Source organism: Maylandia zebra, linkage group LG5 (genome assembly GCF_041146795.1).
Source record: "Maylandia zebra isolate NMK-2024a linkage group LG5, Mzebra_GT3a, whole genome shotgun sequence".
NCBI lineage: Eukaryota > Metazoa > Chordata > Actinopteri > Cichliformes > Cichlidae > Maylandia > Maylandia zebra.
This window is the reverse complement of record NC_135171.1, coordinates 17,849,568-17,868,489: the sequence shown is the minus strand read 5'-3', so window position 1 is coordinate 17,868,489 and position 18,922 is coordinate 17,849,568. Positions and strand designations below refer to the sequence as shown.

Below are 18,922 nucleotides of genomic sequence, written 5' to 3'. Positions count from 1 at the left end.
CTAATGATCGCACACATGCACTGAAAACATGTTGTAAAGTCATTGTATTGTGTGTGTGTGTGTGTGTGTGTCAGATTTAGCAAAGCCAAATGCATTCATGCTGCACATCTGCACCTATATGTAACACCCACAGATAAGCAACTGTGTATTTTCCACAGGTCAGCAGAATGCTCGGTCACGCCTCACACTTTTGCGTTTGCAGTTTAGTCATTTTACACAGCAGAGTTTCCAGTCGCACAACACATCCACTTAACTGCACATCCACTTCAGAGTCACAAGGGGGTCGGAGCCTAACCCAAGAGGAACAGTACAGAGTACATCACAGAGCCTACACACAGAGACAGGCAATTATAGACACTTAAAACCCATTAAGATTCACTAATTAACCTAACAAGCATGTCTTTGGACTGTGGGAGTAAGTGAAATACCCCCAGAGAGCTCACACAGGGACAGGGAGAAGATACAGAAAGCCAAGCAGATTCAAGGCGACAATGCAAACCACTGCATTACCACTGAGCGAAAAGGTTCAGATATATGCTCTACCTGCACAACAAAGAGGAGTATTACCAGTTAGAACGACAAACGGTTCCCTCGAATGTTTGAGGAGTCCAAAGCAGGACTGAAAAAAAGGATGGTAAACTGGCAACAACAGCTTGAAAGGATTATGCATCTCTATGCCTGTATGGAAACCACATCAAGGAGGCATGAAGACAAAACACCCGTGTGATTGCGGTGAACTCTCCGGACAATTAACCGCCGCTATTATTATATCAGATGAAGTCAATCAAGCTGGCAATTTAAAGAATCTGATCGATTAAGACAGCTGGTTTCTCACACACAGCTCAGGCCTGCAGGGCAACTGAGAAAAAGGCTAGCAGTAAGATGGAGTAATGTACACTGTGAGCTACAGATGATGTTATTTAAAAAGAAAAACAATGAGAAGGACATTAAAATGTCAAACATGTCTCCATGAAGACAAAACAAATAAGTATCTGAAATAAATAAAGGAACAAAAGAGATGGAAAGACTGAGATTGCAGATACATGTGGAGGAAATGAGCTTACTCCAAAAGGAGTGGTGGTTTGGGCAGGATGCCTACAAGGTGTTTCGAGCATGCCCAACTTAGAGAAGGACCCGAGACAAACCTAAGACACACTGGAGAGGTTACATCTCTCAGCTGCCTCTGTGTCTTCCCAGAGCTGGAGGAAGTGGCTGAGGAGAGGAAAGTCTTGGCATACCGGCTCAGACAGCTGCCTCCCGACCCAGATAAGCAGCAGAAAATGGAATAAATTCATAGCTGTAACTTAAAAAACAAATCTAGCCTCACACTGAGGCCATGCTCCCTGCTCTTTTCTCCACCCACAGTGGCTGAAAGAGTGGGAGATGGCGCAGCTTAATATCCCTCTGTTGTCATTTCCCTCATTAATAACCAGCCAGCAGACAGACAAATGTAAAGCCTGTCATCATTTTTACTCTCCTACCCTGTTTCTTTCACACAACTCATTTCATTTGAATGAATGATGGCTACAGCCACCTGAACAGTGAGCCTGTCTGTTTATAATGTTGTCTAACAATGAATTATTGGTGTAAAGAATATGAGGCAGGCAGGTTGATTGCTGAAAAAATACGGTGTTCTCTCTTAATGCTAACCTGCATTTGGTCAATAAAGTTTCTCCATCTGTTTCTCCTTCACCGTGCATGACCTGAGTTTGAGACTACGAAGTAGTTGTGTGCAGGATTTGTTGCAAATCCACTCGTTTACAATCTGGGTCATGCTTTTCAGTAGTATTTCTATAGTTCTTTAAGTAAAGGTTTAACAGCTTGCTATGTTTCTGCTATGAATTTTGAGAGTCTGGGACAGTTATTCGAGAAAATATCTGCTAAAACCTTAAAGAAGATGTGTTGCAGCTCATTTTTTCATTCAATTACACAATGACATCAAAGCTATCCTCAATTATTTTCCTAAATAACACTGAATGTGCTCAGAAGTGTTTCCATTTAATTCCAAGCCTGTCTGTGCCTGTTGGTGGTAGGCAGCAGCTTCAGGATGCATCCCTGCTGGTTTCACTGCACCGCAGCCCCACCACGCTGTCAGCGAGCTGGGTGTTGTCTCCACACAAACACACGCGCACAACACACCACAGCCTGGATTTCTCGTAAACCCTAAGAGCACTTTGCCATAAAATAATACGCGAGCACACCCATTTGTAAAGAGGTCCATCAAATTGATTTTGAAATGAACATGAAACTGTTTCTTCAGCTGCTGCCAAACTCTCCAAGCCCTCCACATGGATTAGCATACTGCACCGTGTGCCCAGCTGGGCATGCAAAGAAACTTGATTAGCTTAGTTAGCTCAACAAAACAAAGAAATGACTATACTTCTTATGGAAACCAGAGGAGGCCGAATCCCTGTGTCAGGCTCTTGTTAAGAAGAGCCACAGATAGGGGCATGGGATGTGCAACTGATAGGGGATATCCTGGCTGGGCCTTTTCTGTGAGGAGTTTGCATGTTCTTCCTGTGCCCGTGTGCTTCTTCTAGAGAGCACTCTGGCTTCCACACAAGGACACACATGGTAGGTTAATTGGTGACTTTTAAATTGGACATGAGGTAGATAAAGCTCGGTACAAATGTATCCTCAAAATGTGACTTGCAGTCTAAAAAAAAGCTATATAAATGCGAGCACACCCATCAGCAGAGAATCGGTGACATTGGTGAGGTGAACCGGGAAAACAGAAGCTAATGCCCAGCACAGCCTGTTATTTATTTGTTTATTGTGACTTCATTACTTATTCATTCATTTCTATTTTTGCCTTTTTGTGAGTAGCATAAAGCGACGACACCTGTCATTTCATTATTCGACCTCGTGTTGCGTAATGATAATGAATATTGCATGCTTTTCCAGTCACTCAGGTGCTACTGACGAGCTACAGCGATGAAACAAATCACCGTACACTTCCTATTTTCACATGCGGGAGATGATGACATCACATGAAATACCAAAGAATCAACAGGTATTGTCATATTTTACTGATGACGAATCCTCAAAGTTCCTCTTACTTAACTTCTGTTTCACCTAATCATACAGAGTATGTGGGGGTTGAGTTCCCAACCTGGTAAAGTTTTTAAAAGAAATCAATCCTGAAAAAGCCTTTGTGTTTTGGTAACATTATTTACAGAGCAGAACAGTCCTAACCTTCCTGAAAGAGATTAACCAGCCCTACACAGATTACATAAGGAGCGCTGTGTCTCCATCTGGTTCCGCTCTGTTTGCTCGTAGCGTAACTCCGATTAGAGCTTCGTCATTGTCAGAGTTCAGATTAGGATTAACCCAGCTGACACAGCCATGTGTTAGAGTGTATAGCCACACTGCAGAAACGGACATATCAGTGTTTTCAGGTATGAGTAAAGTAACAGCCATAAAAAGTGCATATAAAGAACAAGTGTCCTAAATATTTTAACCGTGTAATCCCCAATGCATAAAAGTGTTAACGCATCCTTCTGGATTAAGTGTCTGGTGTGTGTGGTGCGGGTTTTTGACAGGTAGGTGAACAGCGATGACGTTTCCTCCTGTTTTTATTCTGTAATGAAAAGGCGCGTGCGTGTCATTGCAAGCCGAAGGCGTCCCGGCAATATGTGACGGGAGCCTTTGTCGGGCTGTTCACCTGACGACTGAAAAGCTGTTGATGTGGAGCCGTCTCACAGCCTTTGAACCATTTATCTCGCCCCCGCCCTCTCAACCTCTTTTATTTTCTAAGACTCAAACAAACAGAGAGGAAAAAGGGAAGAATGAGAGAGGGAAAATGAGAAGAACAAGAGAGGGAGGATAAAGTGGCGATTCATGAAGACTGTCGCATGTTTGACATGAAAAGCCCTGAGAACTCAGGAAATTGCTTTGGCCTATTTTGGGTTAAGGAGCTCTGGGCATATCAGTGACTGTGGGATGAAACGAGAGAGGCCCTGAGGTGCAGTAATGGATGGAGTGGAAGCAGACCACTGGCTGCTAAGGTCAAAATGAAAAAACAAATGTAACAAAACAGAAAGGATGACAATGGAAGGCCATTTGTTTCCACATCAGTTGATCGATGGGGGTCTCAGAGATCCAGTAGCAGTCACATAAGGCTGGTTTTTAGACAGTTTATTACTAGATTTAAAAATATGTCACATATATTCATGACTAAATTCAGTGTCCTAATTGCAAGACACTTCTAATGGCCAACAGAAGGGGAGTCCTTTGGTTGTAAAACGATGTCCCGCTGTCACCGCTATGACAAAATGACCCTGTGTCAATCTCTAACTTTAAGTCTTACCTGTTACAACATGTTGTTGTTTTTTTTAAAAAAAAAAGAAAATTAGGTTCCTTCAGGTAGAATAGAAAATATAAAGCATTGTATGATTTAGGGTGGGTCTGTCTTGGGATTGACAAGTTGCTACAATCTGAGTTTGCCATGTCCTCAATCTGTCAGTTAGATCCACAACAGGATCCACTGCTACAAAGTCGAGGCTTCAGAAACAATTTGTGAAAACAGGACATCAACAACCGTGGTGGTTACATCCATCGTTTACAGTGCGGGGAAATAATTATTTGATCCTGCTCAATCTGTACATTTGTTTACTTACAAAGAAATGAGCAGTCTCCAATTTTCAGTTATTTAAGACACAAAATCAACCAAAAATCCAGAAAAGGCTCATTTTAAAGTTATAAATTAATTTGCATGTCAATGTGTGACGTAAGAAAACATGACTTAGTGTTTGGTGGAGAAACCAATAGATATAGTATTATTATTCCGGTATACACATTCCAAAAGTTTAAAGTACGACCAAATAGAGCAGGGCGAAATGACCAAAAATATTTATCATGATATACATTTGAAAATTTGCGATAACGATATAACTGACGATATAATTGACACTAGACAAAATACTTTACAACTCCACAACTTTATTAGTGCAAAAAAATAAATAAATAAACGTATTTTCACTTAAACAAGCAGCTGTTTTTTTTATGTGCATTAAAGTCATATAAAAAATTAACACTGCAAATGCAAATCCTTGCTGACAGTTTAACCAAAAGGCATTTCCAGTGGAAATTGGCTGACATATCCTCAGCATAACCATGTATAATATCCACAAAACTTAAAAAGAGGTTATACACACACAATACGGTAATATTATCTTGAAGCACAGTACGTATCACTCCGCGAGGCTCCTGACTACGATAGCCGTAATACTCCGACAATCCATCAAGCAGTGCGGGTTTGTAGCTTAGCAAAGTCGTACTGAAACATTTGACAGATTTTCGAGCACCATGTACCACATAAAATCATTTCGAGGTCAGTAAACACAACCAGAATTCATACATAAGGCACACGGGATTATAAGGGGCACTGTCAATTTTCAGAAAAATCAAAGGATTGATTTTAAGTGTGCCGTATTTTCCAAACAACACGGTAATAACGACAGCCCGCTAGCATGCGCTACCAAAAATAGTGCTTTGTTGTGTATCTGACAGACGAAAGCTAAACCAGTGCCACACCACTGAAGTTGCAGCATTTTTACAAACCAATTCTGGTTCATCTGTTTCATTCAGCGATCCGCTTTCGTCCTTCTCATTTTTCCTCCATGTGCGTATGAAAACAAAGGCACTGCGCATGCGCGTTTTACCCATATTTCTAACGCGATATTTCATTTTCTTATCGTTGCCCGACATTATACCGGTATTACCGTGAATGGTATGATATGGCCCAGCCCTACGACCAAATGAATGTCATCACCAGTAACATAAGTACATAGAATGGATCGCTGCAAAGATCAGGATTTCCACTTTCTACTTGATGCTACTTAATGTGAATTGATCGCGAACACTAATGAACAGCTTCTGGGATATTAAAGCTTTAATTACAACGTCTCTTCAGTCAAAAAGTCTGAATGCCGACCTCTTGTCTTACAGAAAAGACACAAGCAAGCAGAGGCTCGCTTAAACATTATTGAGCTACAGTAAGCATTTCTATCCTGTTGCCCATTTAATCAGTGCTCCCATCGATTTTTTTGGATCAGCTGTTTGCAGTGATTCCTCGCATAAAACCGTCAACTGTCTCTCTCCCTGCATCTGTCTGCTGCTCAATCCCTCACAGTCTATTCAAGACACCCTTCCCATAATGCCTGTGCTTTGCTCTCTTTGACTAATCAGTTGAGTGTCTGTGGACGAGAGTAATAACAACACACCCACTGCTATGACAGGATATGGAAGCAGGCCATTTCCTGCAAAATCTGTCTCTCACTTCGGTCTCCGATCCTCCACATGAGCCCAACATCACAGCAGGCTAACAAGCCACTATCCAAACACACACAGAGACACACATTTCATATGCAGGTCCAACACTCTCTGAGGGAATGGCAGAAAATAAGCAATGGACACCTGACTGTGCACTGTCCCTGGCAACATATGTTTATACGAGTTATGAATGAATTAAGCTGGCACCAAACAAAAGCAAATGAGGGGCGAGAAATTGCATTTTTCCAGCCTTGACCCTGGTCTCTGATTTATGGCAACGAGAGGGGGGGAAAAAATAACGAAGGAAGGCAAACACAGCAGGGTTATGAATATAAGTAGCTGGCTCAGGTGGGAGCACCAGAGGAGAAAGCACTAATAAGGACCAGTTGGACAAACTGGCAGAGGGAGACACAAAGTAAATATAAAGGAAAGCAGACTGAACGGATGGGAAAGCACAGAGGAGAATGCACACTGTATGTGAACAAGCACAAGCAGGGGAAACGGGCCAGTGGTCACAAGAGACTGGTGCTGTGCGTGGACAGCTGGCTTGCCCAGGTGGTACAATGCAGACTGGAAGATATAGGCATCTGTCCTGCCATACTGGTGGATACAAACGACTATGTCCTCACAAGCCCAGAGTAATGACTGCAAAAACAAAATATTTCTTCTTCAATTTCATTAAGGCATTCCTGGCTTACACAAAAACCCTCCCAATAAATTCTAGAAAGGATTCAGATTTCACAGACCACCACTAGTAACTTGATTAATACTCTGAGGATCAGCAGATAGCTTAAGATTCATATCAGTGCTGACTCTGGATCACTGTCTTCTGAGAGGCTGAGAGTCAAAGCAGTTCTACTATGTGATTTACCCAAAACAATAAGTGTTCATATTGGCATATACATGTGTGATATGTCAGCTGTATTTTACAGATTTACTCATAGTGAAACAAGCATTTACAGTTACATTCATAACAATTCAATCAACTATGTAAACTCACAAAGTGGTGAAACAGCGTCACTATGGAAACATAAATGCAAAGATTGTAGCCACAGAGAGCAGTAACCACACTGTAAATAAGCCACCTAATCGATCGATGATACTTGGCCATTTAAACATTCATCTTTTATTGCACGAGCAGTTTAGTTACACCCAGACACAAAATACCACAGCTCACAGCCTCGTTGGGGTTAACCTTATCTATCAAACTAACCTCACAGACTGGCGACCCTGTAGCCCGAGGCGCCGCTGCCAATTGGTAACGGGCGATAAGACAGAGGAGAATTCACGTACTCTGTGCACATTGGTTTGACTGGGTGCCTTAGCATGCAGGGTCGCATGCTACAGCAGGAATGAGTGCACTGGCTCATCCATGTTAGCACGAGCATTTCCTTAACCAAGCCAGACTTCAAGGACGGGCTTGTCCTACATTGTCTGGAAAGAGCTAGGTCGACTCTTGAAGAAATACTCTGTCAACTCTGTTATCTTTCCCCATCCCCATCAGGATTTTATTTTCCAGAGACACAGACTGTCATCGGAAGTTGTCCTTGAAGCTGAATGAATGAATAAATATTCACGCCCCGCAATAACAGAGCCAAGATATCAAAGACAAAATTAGAGCTGGAACCAGAAAGATATTTGAGACACTTAGGAGGCTCAAATATCCCATTTTTAGAGCTGATATTATCAGGTAAAGTAGGGCAGAGCTTAGTGGGAAGCTGGGCAGAGCACGCGTGAAGCATTGGCTGTGAAAGACTTTGGCCTAGGCTTTAAAAACTAAGCTATCACAGGCTGGGTTTTTTTGCCATCAGAGCATACCTGCCCACCAGTATATGAAGAGTATATAATAATAATAATAATAATGGATTGCATTTATATAGCGCTTTTCGAGAACCTCAAAGCGCTACTACTGACAGCATAACAATAGATTACTTTTAGTAAAACCGGTGCAAATGTTATTTATTAGCCTGGTATTGACCGTCACTGTGCCAGAGGCATAATCCCCCACCACCACTGCTGTCAAAGACACGCATTCGTCATTCAGTTTCAGATGAGCATCTCATTGTTACAGGGGCACATCAGTACGCATCATCTGAGCTAATTCTGGGTCAATCCCCACCCCACTTCCTCACCCCCCTCCTCATTTCCCCTTCCTACCCCCTCTCATTTGTTGTGTCTGCCGCTTCATGGGGGGTGGAGGCACGAGAAAGAATCAAATTAGCTTCCTTTCATACATTTTCATGACAGACAGTCTTGTCAAGGTCAGAGAGGTGCCATGCTCCCCGAGTCTATTTCATTTCAACATCTGAAACAGAGAATAAGAGTGGATGCTTTTTAATGGATGCTGTAAAGCACCATGCCATCACTACGGTGTGCCATGGGGAAACCTATAATGTTTTTGGAAATTTTCAAACGACAGATCACACACTATCCAGTTCACTGTGCCAGTGTGACTGACAGAGGAAGCAGTGAGTTGACAAGAGGATCGAAAATTAAAAGCAAAGCAGCAACAAAAAGGAAAAAAGAGCCAAAAGTTTGCTTATTTATATCTTTCTCTTACATATCCAGGGTCAGCATCATTGTTTAGATGAATACATATGAAAGTTTCATCTATGTGCTTAAGTGTGACACTGTATGTGAAATATTTTTGTTGAAATGTTTTACAGTTCATATGTCAGCTATGAAGCGAATGTGTGACAATTTCTCACACACACATGCAAAATACTAAGAATGAAATGCAGAGGTGGAATTATTTCAATAAAGGTCACCAGGAAAACACACACACAAAGATCCCTTTGTTCAATGTTTTTCTCTAATACAGAGCCCACAACATACGCTGCCGAGCTGCAGACTGCTGCCATGACTCTGCTTGTCTGTCTGCCTCCCTGGAGGGCAGGTTAGCATTACCACCAGGCCAGACTCCCTCTCTGTCAGACAGCATTTAGCATGAGTGCTAATGCAGCCACCATCACCATGGCTGTCTGTCTGTAGGCATGTGAACTTAGCCAGTGGCTCAAGTCTTCGTTTATTCCTTTGTAGTATCAGGTTATTAAAAAAAACACTTTCACCTTAGAATGAAGATTATTAGTTTGATATGATGCAGCAACAAAGTGATTCTCCCAAGCTAGTTCTCCTAAGGTGTTAAAAAAAGACAAGGCAAGTTTATTTATAGAGCACCTTTCAAACACTACATTAATTCAAGGTGCTTCACGAGATACAAAAAACTGAAATGAAAGAGGAAAAAAAAAGAGAAAAAATAATAATGATAAGAAGAAGAAGAATATTAGTTTAACTAGCATAGCATGTATATGTATACATCTGTATGTGCTTTAGCCAGTAGACCACTCTGAACAGCGATTATTAACATCTATATGTTTTTAAAAAATACTTTTTTCCACCTACATTTAACATTTATTTCATCATTCCCCTGCAATTACGTTACCTCCTCTGTTTGTGTTTGTCTAACATCTCACGTATACGTGATGGAATTTTGTTCGACTCGCCGCTAAATATGGAATGATTTAAAAACACAAGCCTGGCAATATGAACAATATTTTTTTATCTTCTTTTTAAAACTAGCAAAGGTTGGAGAATAGCTAACCTCTGAGGGTAGGCAGTATAACAGCTAAATATCTAATCACCCAGTTTAGATTCAGATATGTGCACCGCTAGGTGATCAGATCTTAGAGACCTCAGAGACCTACCAGGTTTGTATTCATTAAACATCTTAAATAGTATATTTAGAACTCATTTAATGTTTTTTTTTTTTTAAATTAGAAATACTTTGAATACAATTCTATATTTTACTGGAAAATAGAGCTGGGCGATAGAACGATAACGATATGTATCGCGATATAACTTTTACTCGATAGAGAAATTAAGCTATCGCGATAGACCTCGCCGCTCTTGTCCTCTTTTAAAAAAAAAAAAAAAAAAAAAAAAGGTCAGCCAATCCAAACTAAGTAGCACAGAGCCGAACCAATCACAGCCGCAGCGTCACGTTGCGTGACCTGTTACGTGCAGCACAAGTGCCAAGCCGCACGTGTGTTTGTTTGGGAAGCAGCCAGCGGGTAATGGAGGAAATGAGTGTGCCGACTAGAAAAATCAACCGAGCGTGACCGAAGAGAAAACAGATGATGGTTCCAATGCCGGAGAGCTTGTCGAACGGAAGAGCCATAGAAGCTCCGTAGTGTGAAGGTATTTCGGCTATTTCAAGTCTGACAAAAAACAGAGTAGCGTGCACTGTAAATTGTGCCGAAAGCAAGTCTGGAAATACAATAAACTGGTGCATGCGTCACACTGTGCGCCACGTTATTGTTTCGGTGAAATGAATTTCTACAATACTGTTACTGTTAATTCTACTCTCTGCAGTGTTTAAATGCTTACATATACACACAGTTACTGTCCCTCCACACATACGACTCAGTTCTGCTTCTATGCCCCAGCTTTGTTTACTTTTCCCACCGAGGCTTCTAGACTTCTGATTGGCCAACATTTCGGCACGGTTAGGAATCTAGCGCCACCTGCTGCTTTGGCATGTTCCTAGCAGCGTTTTTCTTCATTTCTGCCTTTATGTGTGGACGGGATTATTTTTTAAAACGAAAACGGAAAATCTCAGTTTTCAAAAATACCCGTGTACGTGTGGACGTAGCCTCAGTGTCTGACTGGAAGCGCTAATTCGTCATTCGGCTTTTGTCAGACTAAAGTAACTGTTAAAACTGTTTGAAAAGCTCAGCTATACAACAAGGAGAGATTGAGAATTTCCTTTTAGTTCTCAGTTTATTTGATATTGAAAAGTTAGTCAGTTTTGTCTGTTCTTCTGTAAAACAAACTAAGATTTATTTTTAGAATTAATATTTTGTTTCTAAGTGGAATTGACAATTTAGTCTGTTTCGTTTGTTCTATTTTGAAACTTAAACGCTTTAGCGGCTGCCTTTTGTGTAGTTTGCAATATTTGCCTTTATTTATCTGAAAAAGTCTCATGTTCCTTAAGTACATCTACCCTGTTGAACTTATTATGGGAAATAAATATTTAAATAAAAACAAGCTGCTGATTATTTCACATTTTACTTGTGAGCAACGGCACATTTAAATCTTACAAATATAGTTATTTGGCTGATATCGTGATAGATATCGTTATCGCCTGAAATGAAAAAAACATATCGTGATATGAAAAAATCTCATATCGCCCAGCTCTACTGGAAAATGATGAAAATGGAGGGCACTGAGAATTTGAGTTATAAGCTGTCTCTTCCTGGCTTTTGTTAAAATTCTACCTGCAGCATTTGAACTGTCATTGTCTGAAAGTCTTTTCAGGAAAGCCAATAAAATAAGCACTGTAGTATTCAGTAATCAGAAAGAGTCCATAACAGTGTTCCCAAAATGAAATTTAAGTGGATTTTCACTTTTAAAGGAAAACAAAGACTGCAGTAGGATTAATAAAGCAAAATTTTCAATAGCCACCCAGCTGTTTTCAACAAACAAGTACTAACAAACAGTACACTGCTTACCCAGAAAACCAGGAAACTGATAAATGCAGCATTTGACAGCTAAAGTGACATTTTTTTTTGTCTAACACAATAATGGGCAACTGAATTTCCCAAGAGGCCAATGAAAAACTGGGACTGTTGTGGAGGGCCCCAGCTGTCCCACCCCCACATATAAATCCTAATATTACTCCTCTGTAAAATAAACTATTGCTAACACATCAACATAAATATTATATATCATAACAAGTGCTAGTTTGTCACAATAGTAGAGGGCTCAGATCCTTTAAATTAAAATGATTTATTCGAGGATGGAGTCATGTACTATCTTTCTACACGACAGCACTCTCCTGGCTGCGCTGAATAATATCACCAGCTTTTATCGTGCGAGGCCTCTCAGTGTTTCTAGGCACCTCTTCCTCTCTGTGCTTCTATTTTAAATAAAGTTTTGCTGATTCAACCTGAACATCAGCAGATATGATGTTAACCCTGCTGTGTTAGCAAGCTAACATTCGCCAATTAGCAGTAACAACAAAGTACAGCCGACACCGGGAGGAAAGCTGTTTCTAAATATGAGGTGATAAAACTGCACAGTGCTGCAACTGAAATGTCAATTATAACCACATTTAATCGGTTACTCATTCCAGCATTTTTAAAGCCTTGCCCTGCTGACACCTCCCTCCATTCACACACAATAACCCAAAACAAACCCAGAGACACAAACGCCAGCAGTGATTAAGCTACTTAACGCCGTGAAGGTGATTATGGGCCAGCTGGTCACAAACACACACATCACGTCCCTTTATATCGGCACAGTAGGCAGCTCTACTGACACATTCACAAACATATAAATGTAGGGATGGAGTGTGATGAGTGTGAAGGAGTAAAAACTCTTGAACTTCACACTCCTATCACTGCCAGTTTACAGATTACAAAAGCAGAAGACTATCATTTCAGATTGTTTATGCAGAACATCTGACATTCAAATAGAGAAGTCAGTAAGGTTTTAATTTCAGTCTAGACAGGACATCTATGGCTCTCCATCTCTGTGCTTCTTCCTCTCGCCACGGGAACATAGCAAACACGTGCAGCTGCGCCCAAATTATTCATACACACGATGCCCAAACATACACACACACACACACAGTCTGCACACTTATGTAGCATCTCATATTTGCATGCTACAGTAGCCCTTTTGACAGCAGACGAGACACTTGCTCCTTTTCATACTCCACCCCACTTTGTCCCCCCCCCTCTTTTTTCCCTCTTTGATTTTTCTTTGTATTTATTACAGTGAATTGCAGGAAGCATTGCTCTTTTCAGCAGACGGAGAGCAGTTTATAAAACAAAGAGGACATCAGAAACTGACTCCGCAAGCCTCTCGCTCTCTTTTTTATCCCCTTCCTCTCTAAAAATACAGTCTGGACTTCATCCACGTCTAGTCTTCCCTCCAATTCTATGGCTTTTTTGCGTGTTTGTGTGCATGTGCATCTTTATATGTGTGTGTCTGTGTGCGTGCAAGCTCAGCAGAGCGCACAAAGACCTGCACTGACATCAGACTCATTCACACAGTGTCCTCTGTCTACGCTCACCCAAGAGGTGCTCTGTTTAAAAAGCCACCCCCCCCTCCAAAGGCACACTCAGTCCCAGTGATCTCTGAGTGACCACAACAATGTCGACACACATAAACTGGCCAAACTCGTTTTATGGTTTATTGACATGCGCGGACCACAAAGCGTCTATAAAGATAATTATTTTCTAGACTGACCACACACGCTGTGAAAAGACTGCCCTTGTGGTTCAAGCAGAACGAGTTATTATTTAGTGGTCCAGCTGACATATGATGACACCGTGATAAGAGATACATGCAAATGCTGGACTGGACTGAAGCGCCTTTCATTGCTTAATGAATTCAAATGGATAAACTCAAATACAGATCTGTGTGTGTGTGTGTGTGTGTGTGTGTGTGTGCCTTTGAATGTCTGCGCAAAAGTGGGCGAATAGGAGGTAGAAGGAGGCAGGGGAAGAGAGAAAGCTGGTCACATTCCAGCGTTTTGGTCACACTTTATTTTGCACACAGTGCAGACGAGCTTGAGCAAGAGAGGGAAGTTTAAAATGGCGTAAATGTGTACACTCACAGTGCGTGTTTTTTATTTTAACTCAGGAGCGCGCAACAGAGTCGCAGACTTACTCCGAGAGGTTATTTTGAGAAAAGCCAGAGGCTCGTCTTTGGGTTTGTGTTTCTTTCACCTTTATGCTTTCTTTTAGCATTCGGTCCTCACTGAAAACACAGCAGCACACAAAGCAGGAAGTGAACAGGAAGTGTGGATGGTCCAGAAGCAACCTTACAGGAAGTCATTCTGCAACAGCAGCGCACCATTAGAGAGTACAGATATACTTAAACAGAGCAAATTCATAAATAGACAGCTTGCACAACTCATTTCCAGATCACTGGCACATGTATGACCTAAATATTGTTGATCTATTAAACACATAAGCTAAACATGTAACAAATTCCTTCACACCTCTGATCATTTGCAAACAACATCATATGAGTCTATTATACACTTGATAGCAGACGTGTAGTTGTGTGACTGTTTGGCAACCAGGATTAAGAAGTGCAGCTTGGCAACCTCACTAACTTCTTTGTTCTGCAGACCTTTTTTGACCTCAGGGAGCTGCAATCTGTTTGTAAAGCCCCTGAATCCGCAGAGCCAGATTATTCAACAGGTTTTTCTGTGATAAACGGGGTGACGGACAAAACACCCAGCACGACTGATTTCTGCACATCACCGTGTCCGGGTCTCAGCTCATGTTCAGTTCAGACAGCAGACAGCTTCTTCAGTACACTTGCCAAAAAAAGCGCTCACAGTGCTATTAGGTTAGCTTGAAGGGTAACAACAACTTTGAAAACAACAACAACAAAAACAAAGAACATAAAATCACGTGCCCACAACCAGACAAGCATGAGGAGGAAGTGATGCACAGCTGCGGACGGCCAACTTGGGCGTGTGCTCTGTCATGTTTCCTGCTCCTCTCACCTCCCTCGAATCCAAACACGCCGACTACGAGCGACTTTACAGCCTCATCAACACAACAACACTGTTTATACGTTTCCCATTGCAGTGATCGGTGTGTGTGTGTAACTGTGTGTGGGAGTGGGAGATGAATGTCGTGACCAAGTGTAAGACTCCTGCCATGAGGAGATTACATTGCAGCACTACCCTGTGACCAGTAAATACAGTACTGTAGGCTTGTAACACACACATATGCACACACACTTTCCCACCAAACCCAGCTGTTTTAGCAACAACCCCCTTGGGAGGTTGTAACCCAGACACAGCCCGTGTGGCAAACTATTAACACACACAGGAAACAGGCGAGACTGGTAGCCGACACAGGACAAGCGTCCAACAACAAAACACCACCATTTTTTTTAAACTCCCATTTAAATCCTTTGTGTGTCAGCTGTGAGGGGCCACTTCCCCCACTCATATTCCCGCTGCTCTTGTTTTGTTTCAAAGCCGGTGGAGCACATTAATGGATTTATGAAGAACTTCTGTAGAGACGCCTTTTACACTGGCTGATCAGCACATCATAAGAGTCCAAGAGATAAAAGCTCATCTTTTTCTTTCCCCTCAGCTGAACTCTCATCGCCTTCTAGCCAAAACGGTCTGCGTCATAACTGTCCGCAACAACCCAGTCATCCACCTGTAGGGTTTGAAGGAACACTGAATATTTTATGCTTTTTTTCCCCCTATTCAGCCTCATTACTGTCATCACCCCAGAACCACAAAACCATGAGGGGGAGGGGGGCAGTCGAGTTCAAATTAGACAGAAAGCAGAGCCTTAAGGTGAGAACATGGAGTAACAATCAAAAGATCAGGAGGCACAACAGCATTAAACAGATTTGTCTTTGAGTCTATTTCTACCAAGCTACGGGGGCTGACTTAGCACTTCAGCAGCGGGCGAGTCACTTGATTTCTGAAATGAGTAAATGGCAGGGAGCCGCACAGAGGGCAACGGCGGGGGACAGAGATCGATATGCAAATGGAAATTTACACACCGCTCACCAAACACGCATGCAAGGGTGCAAAAGCTGAACTATTGGCGGGCCACTCTCACTCAGAGTCTGTCCTGACGTAAAGCTTTCAACCGGGGGTGCAAAATGCAACACTCAACATAAAACCAGCGAGAGTGGGAGCCTGAACTTAAGTGCATGTGTGTGTGTGAAGGTGATGGTGAGTGTGTCTACTTATCTACTGATTATAGCCTGCTTGCACTCGACTGAGCCGATACTGTAAATGGATGCAGCTGGATAAAGACGCAAAAGCCAGGCCGGGGGCAATTTAACAACAACTGTTTAGGAGGGAATTACAGTAGATGCATCTGATCATGTCTGCAATGCAGATCCACTGACTCAAGCGTGCGTACGGATCCAGGATTGTAGGATTGTAGGTCGTTCAGGAATTGGATGCTGGCAACACGAGACTGAGTATGCGTTCATTGGCCTTCACGTCAACCCCGTTGCCCTCGTAATGTACATTCGCACATGCAGATGCAGACATAAGCTCTGAGCCAAGGGCATTGCATGATGGGAGCAATTAAACGGCGTCCCCTCTTATCAAAGGCCCTCTTCTCTGGGAATAAAAGAGGCTCGGAGGTCATTGGGAAAAAGTAACTGCTTATTCAGCAGGAAGTTATCTTTTTCCATGTGTTTATTTGCAAGCTTCCCATTTCCTGTCAAACACACACACACACACACACACACACACACAGATCACATGTGATGAAAAGGAGCAGCATCGGCTCACCCAGCAGAGTAATTACATGTTACTACTTAGCCCCTGTTTAATTACAGCAAGACTTTCACGCTAATAAAACTAATTCCGAGGTACTCTCGCGAAGATAATGCTCCTCTGCTGATCTGACCTTCCTTACTGAACAAAGAAATGAAAACCTGTTCACAAACTGATGATAACGTCAAAAAGTAAATTAAAAAAAGGAGCAAGAGGGAGCTAAAGGCAGACGTGTTAGTCACTGAGTCATTTACACATCAACAGGCCTCTTGGCTGGTCTCTCTTTCGCTAAATTCAGTTCAGCGACAGCCACCAGCGGCCTATACGGCTTCCCTTTTCACCTTTTTTCTGTCAGCACCACCTACTCCACTTCCTGTTACAGTTGTCACAGCGAATGAGCACAAAGGAGATTCACTCTGTGGCTGACAATGAGGCAGCTGATAAAGCCTTCCCCTGGGGAAATGGGGCCAGTGTTTTTAAAGTTCATCTTAAAAGCCTGCTTTGCTGGACCAACTCCCCACCCCCATTCTCAACCCCCACCCCACTCAGATCAATTATTGGAACCCGGATTGGGATGTGAGGACCTCAAATGGGTGCTTCATGAAGCATAGTTATGTTTGTGTAGTTTGTTTTATGTGTAGATTGAAAGCCGGTTACGCAGTACTGCCAAAAGGCGGTCGCTCGCTAATGTGACAGTCTGTGTGGCTCTGAGTTAATTGGGGGTCTGTGGGGTCTGTCAGACCACCGCCACAGCTTTGCACACTGTAAAATGAGCATGATTACAGATGAGGTTTTAGAGCACTTTTTATGCTCACTTCTTATGATCAAATTTTATTTTGGGATTTTTTGCTCACACACATGCAGAAAACTGTCTCCTCTCACCAATTCAAGAGCTGCTGTGCTCCCCAATCCAACAAAGGCAGTGAATGTCACAGCTCTGAAGGAGAGATTCTCTTTGTGCTCGATTCATTTGCTGCAGGACACTTTTTTGTGTTCTTAAGCACAACAATGCTCCTGCTTTTTAACCTAGTTATTGACCTGACTCCGTCATGCATATGTAAGCTGTTGACTAGGCATGGTTATAGATGCAGGTAGGTGCATGTAAGAATAATATCAGCAAAAATTGGTTAGGAGAGAAACGCCCATTCTCCTCCCTGCACCTGGCTGCAGCTGTCCTTGTCACTTCACCCAATGTTAAATCATGAATGTAAGACGCTGTGTGCAGAACTTGTGCATACAAACGTATACACACAACACCACCACCACATGAGAACAGTTATATACGGATATAGCGTGAAACAAACGCGTGCTTTTGCCTTGTCGATACTGTGCAGAGCGCCGCCCAAGTAAAATAAGGTGGAATGGTATTCTCCGTGGCTGTGTAATCTCCTGAATCCCAGAAATGGACGGAGACATCGGGGAGCGTGGAAAACTGTAGGTGTGCATGATGCATTTCATTAATCGCCGGGAGGCACAGACACAAGCGTGCTCTGCTAAGGTCTGCAGATTTCCAGCAGACAGACGTCGGAGGCTTACCTCAACGCAACCTTCACACAGCAGTCTCCCTGGCTCCCCATGGCTGCTTTCAAGGTTCACGGGTGAAATATTTCGGGTAATGTTGTGTTTTCAGTGCTCGTAAACCGTGCGCTGCTGCTGCGGCCGTGGCGTGGAGGTGGGGGTCTCCGGTCAGCGGGAGCAGCCGTCAAGACCTGCCGGGGGTGAGGTGCCTCATCTGGACTCCTGTCCTCTTCTTCTCCTGTGCCGTGGCGGTCATCGCTGTCTCTCTGGCGTGTGTCACATCGCAGTGCTTAACCCGCTCTTTTTTTTTCTTTCGCTTTTTTCTCTCCGTGGTCTAGCTCAGTCGCTACATCCTGTTTAAAGTGCCTGTGAGGGAAGCATACGAGCGTCTCTCTGCAGCCACACCGCTTCTCTGAGCGAGCACGCTGAGTGAGCGCTGAGAACTGGAGGAGGTGGCGCCACCTTCACTGACGCTTGGAAATGTTCAATTCGCCACTGAACCTTTAATACCAGTGTCTCCCTGCTCCCTGATCACTGCCCCACTCTAATGTAGTATACACATTTGTGTAGGATGAGTTTTACTCATAAATAGTGAATAATTTATTAATTAAATCAATAACTTACTATTAACTTTCACTACATTCAATAATCAGTGACGAAGATGATGTGATACCTTTTCAACATAAAATGATATAACTTTATATTAAATATTTATAATATGATATCATATAATATAATATATCTGTGTTCTACTATTCAAAACTATAATATCCTAGAATAGAATAGAATAGAATAAAATAGAATATGTCTATTCTATACTCTGTTATTCATTATAGTATTCTATGC

General features: G+C 42.4%; 1 protein-coding gene across 7 annotated transcripts in view; it reads right to left on the bottom strand.

Moving 5' to 3' along the window:
• The window catches only part of kif21b (kinesin family member 21B), a 69,311-nt gene extending 50,809 nt beyond the window's left edge, over window positions 1-18,502 (bottom strand). For all 7 annotated transcript variants that reach the window (XM_076883905.1, XM_076883909.1, XM_076883908.1 and 4 more), the window contains exon 1: window positions 18,095-18,502. In XM_076883905.1, coding sequence (XP_076740020.1) covers window positions 18,095-18,135 — 41 coding nt within the window. In that variant the 5' untranslated portion in view covers window positions 18,136-18,502. The remainder of the gene's footprint in view (window positions 1-18,094) is intronic.
• Between the last annotated feature and the right edge of the window lie 420 nt (window positions 18,503-18,922).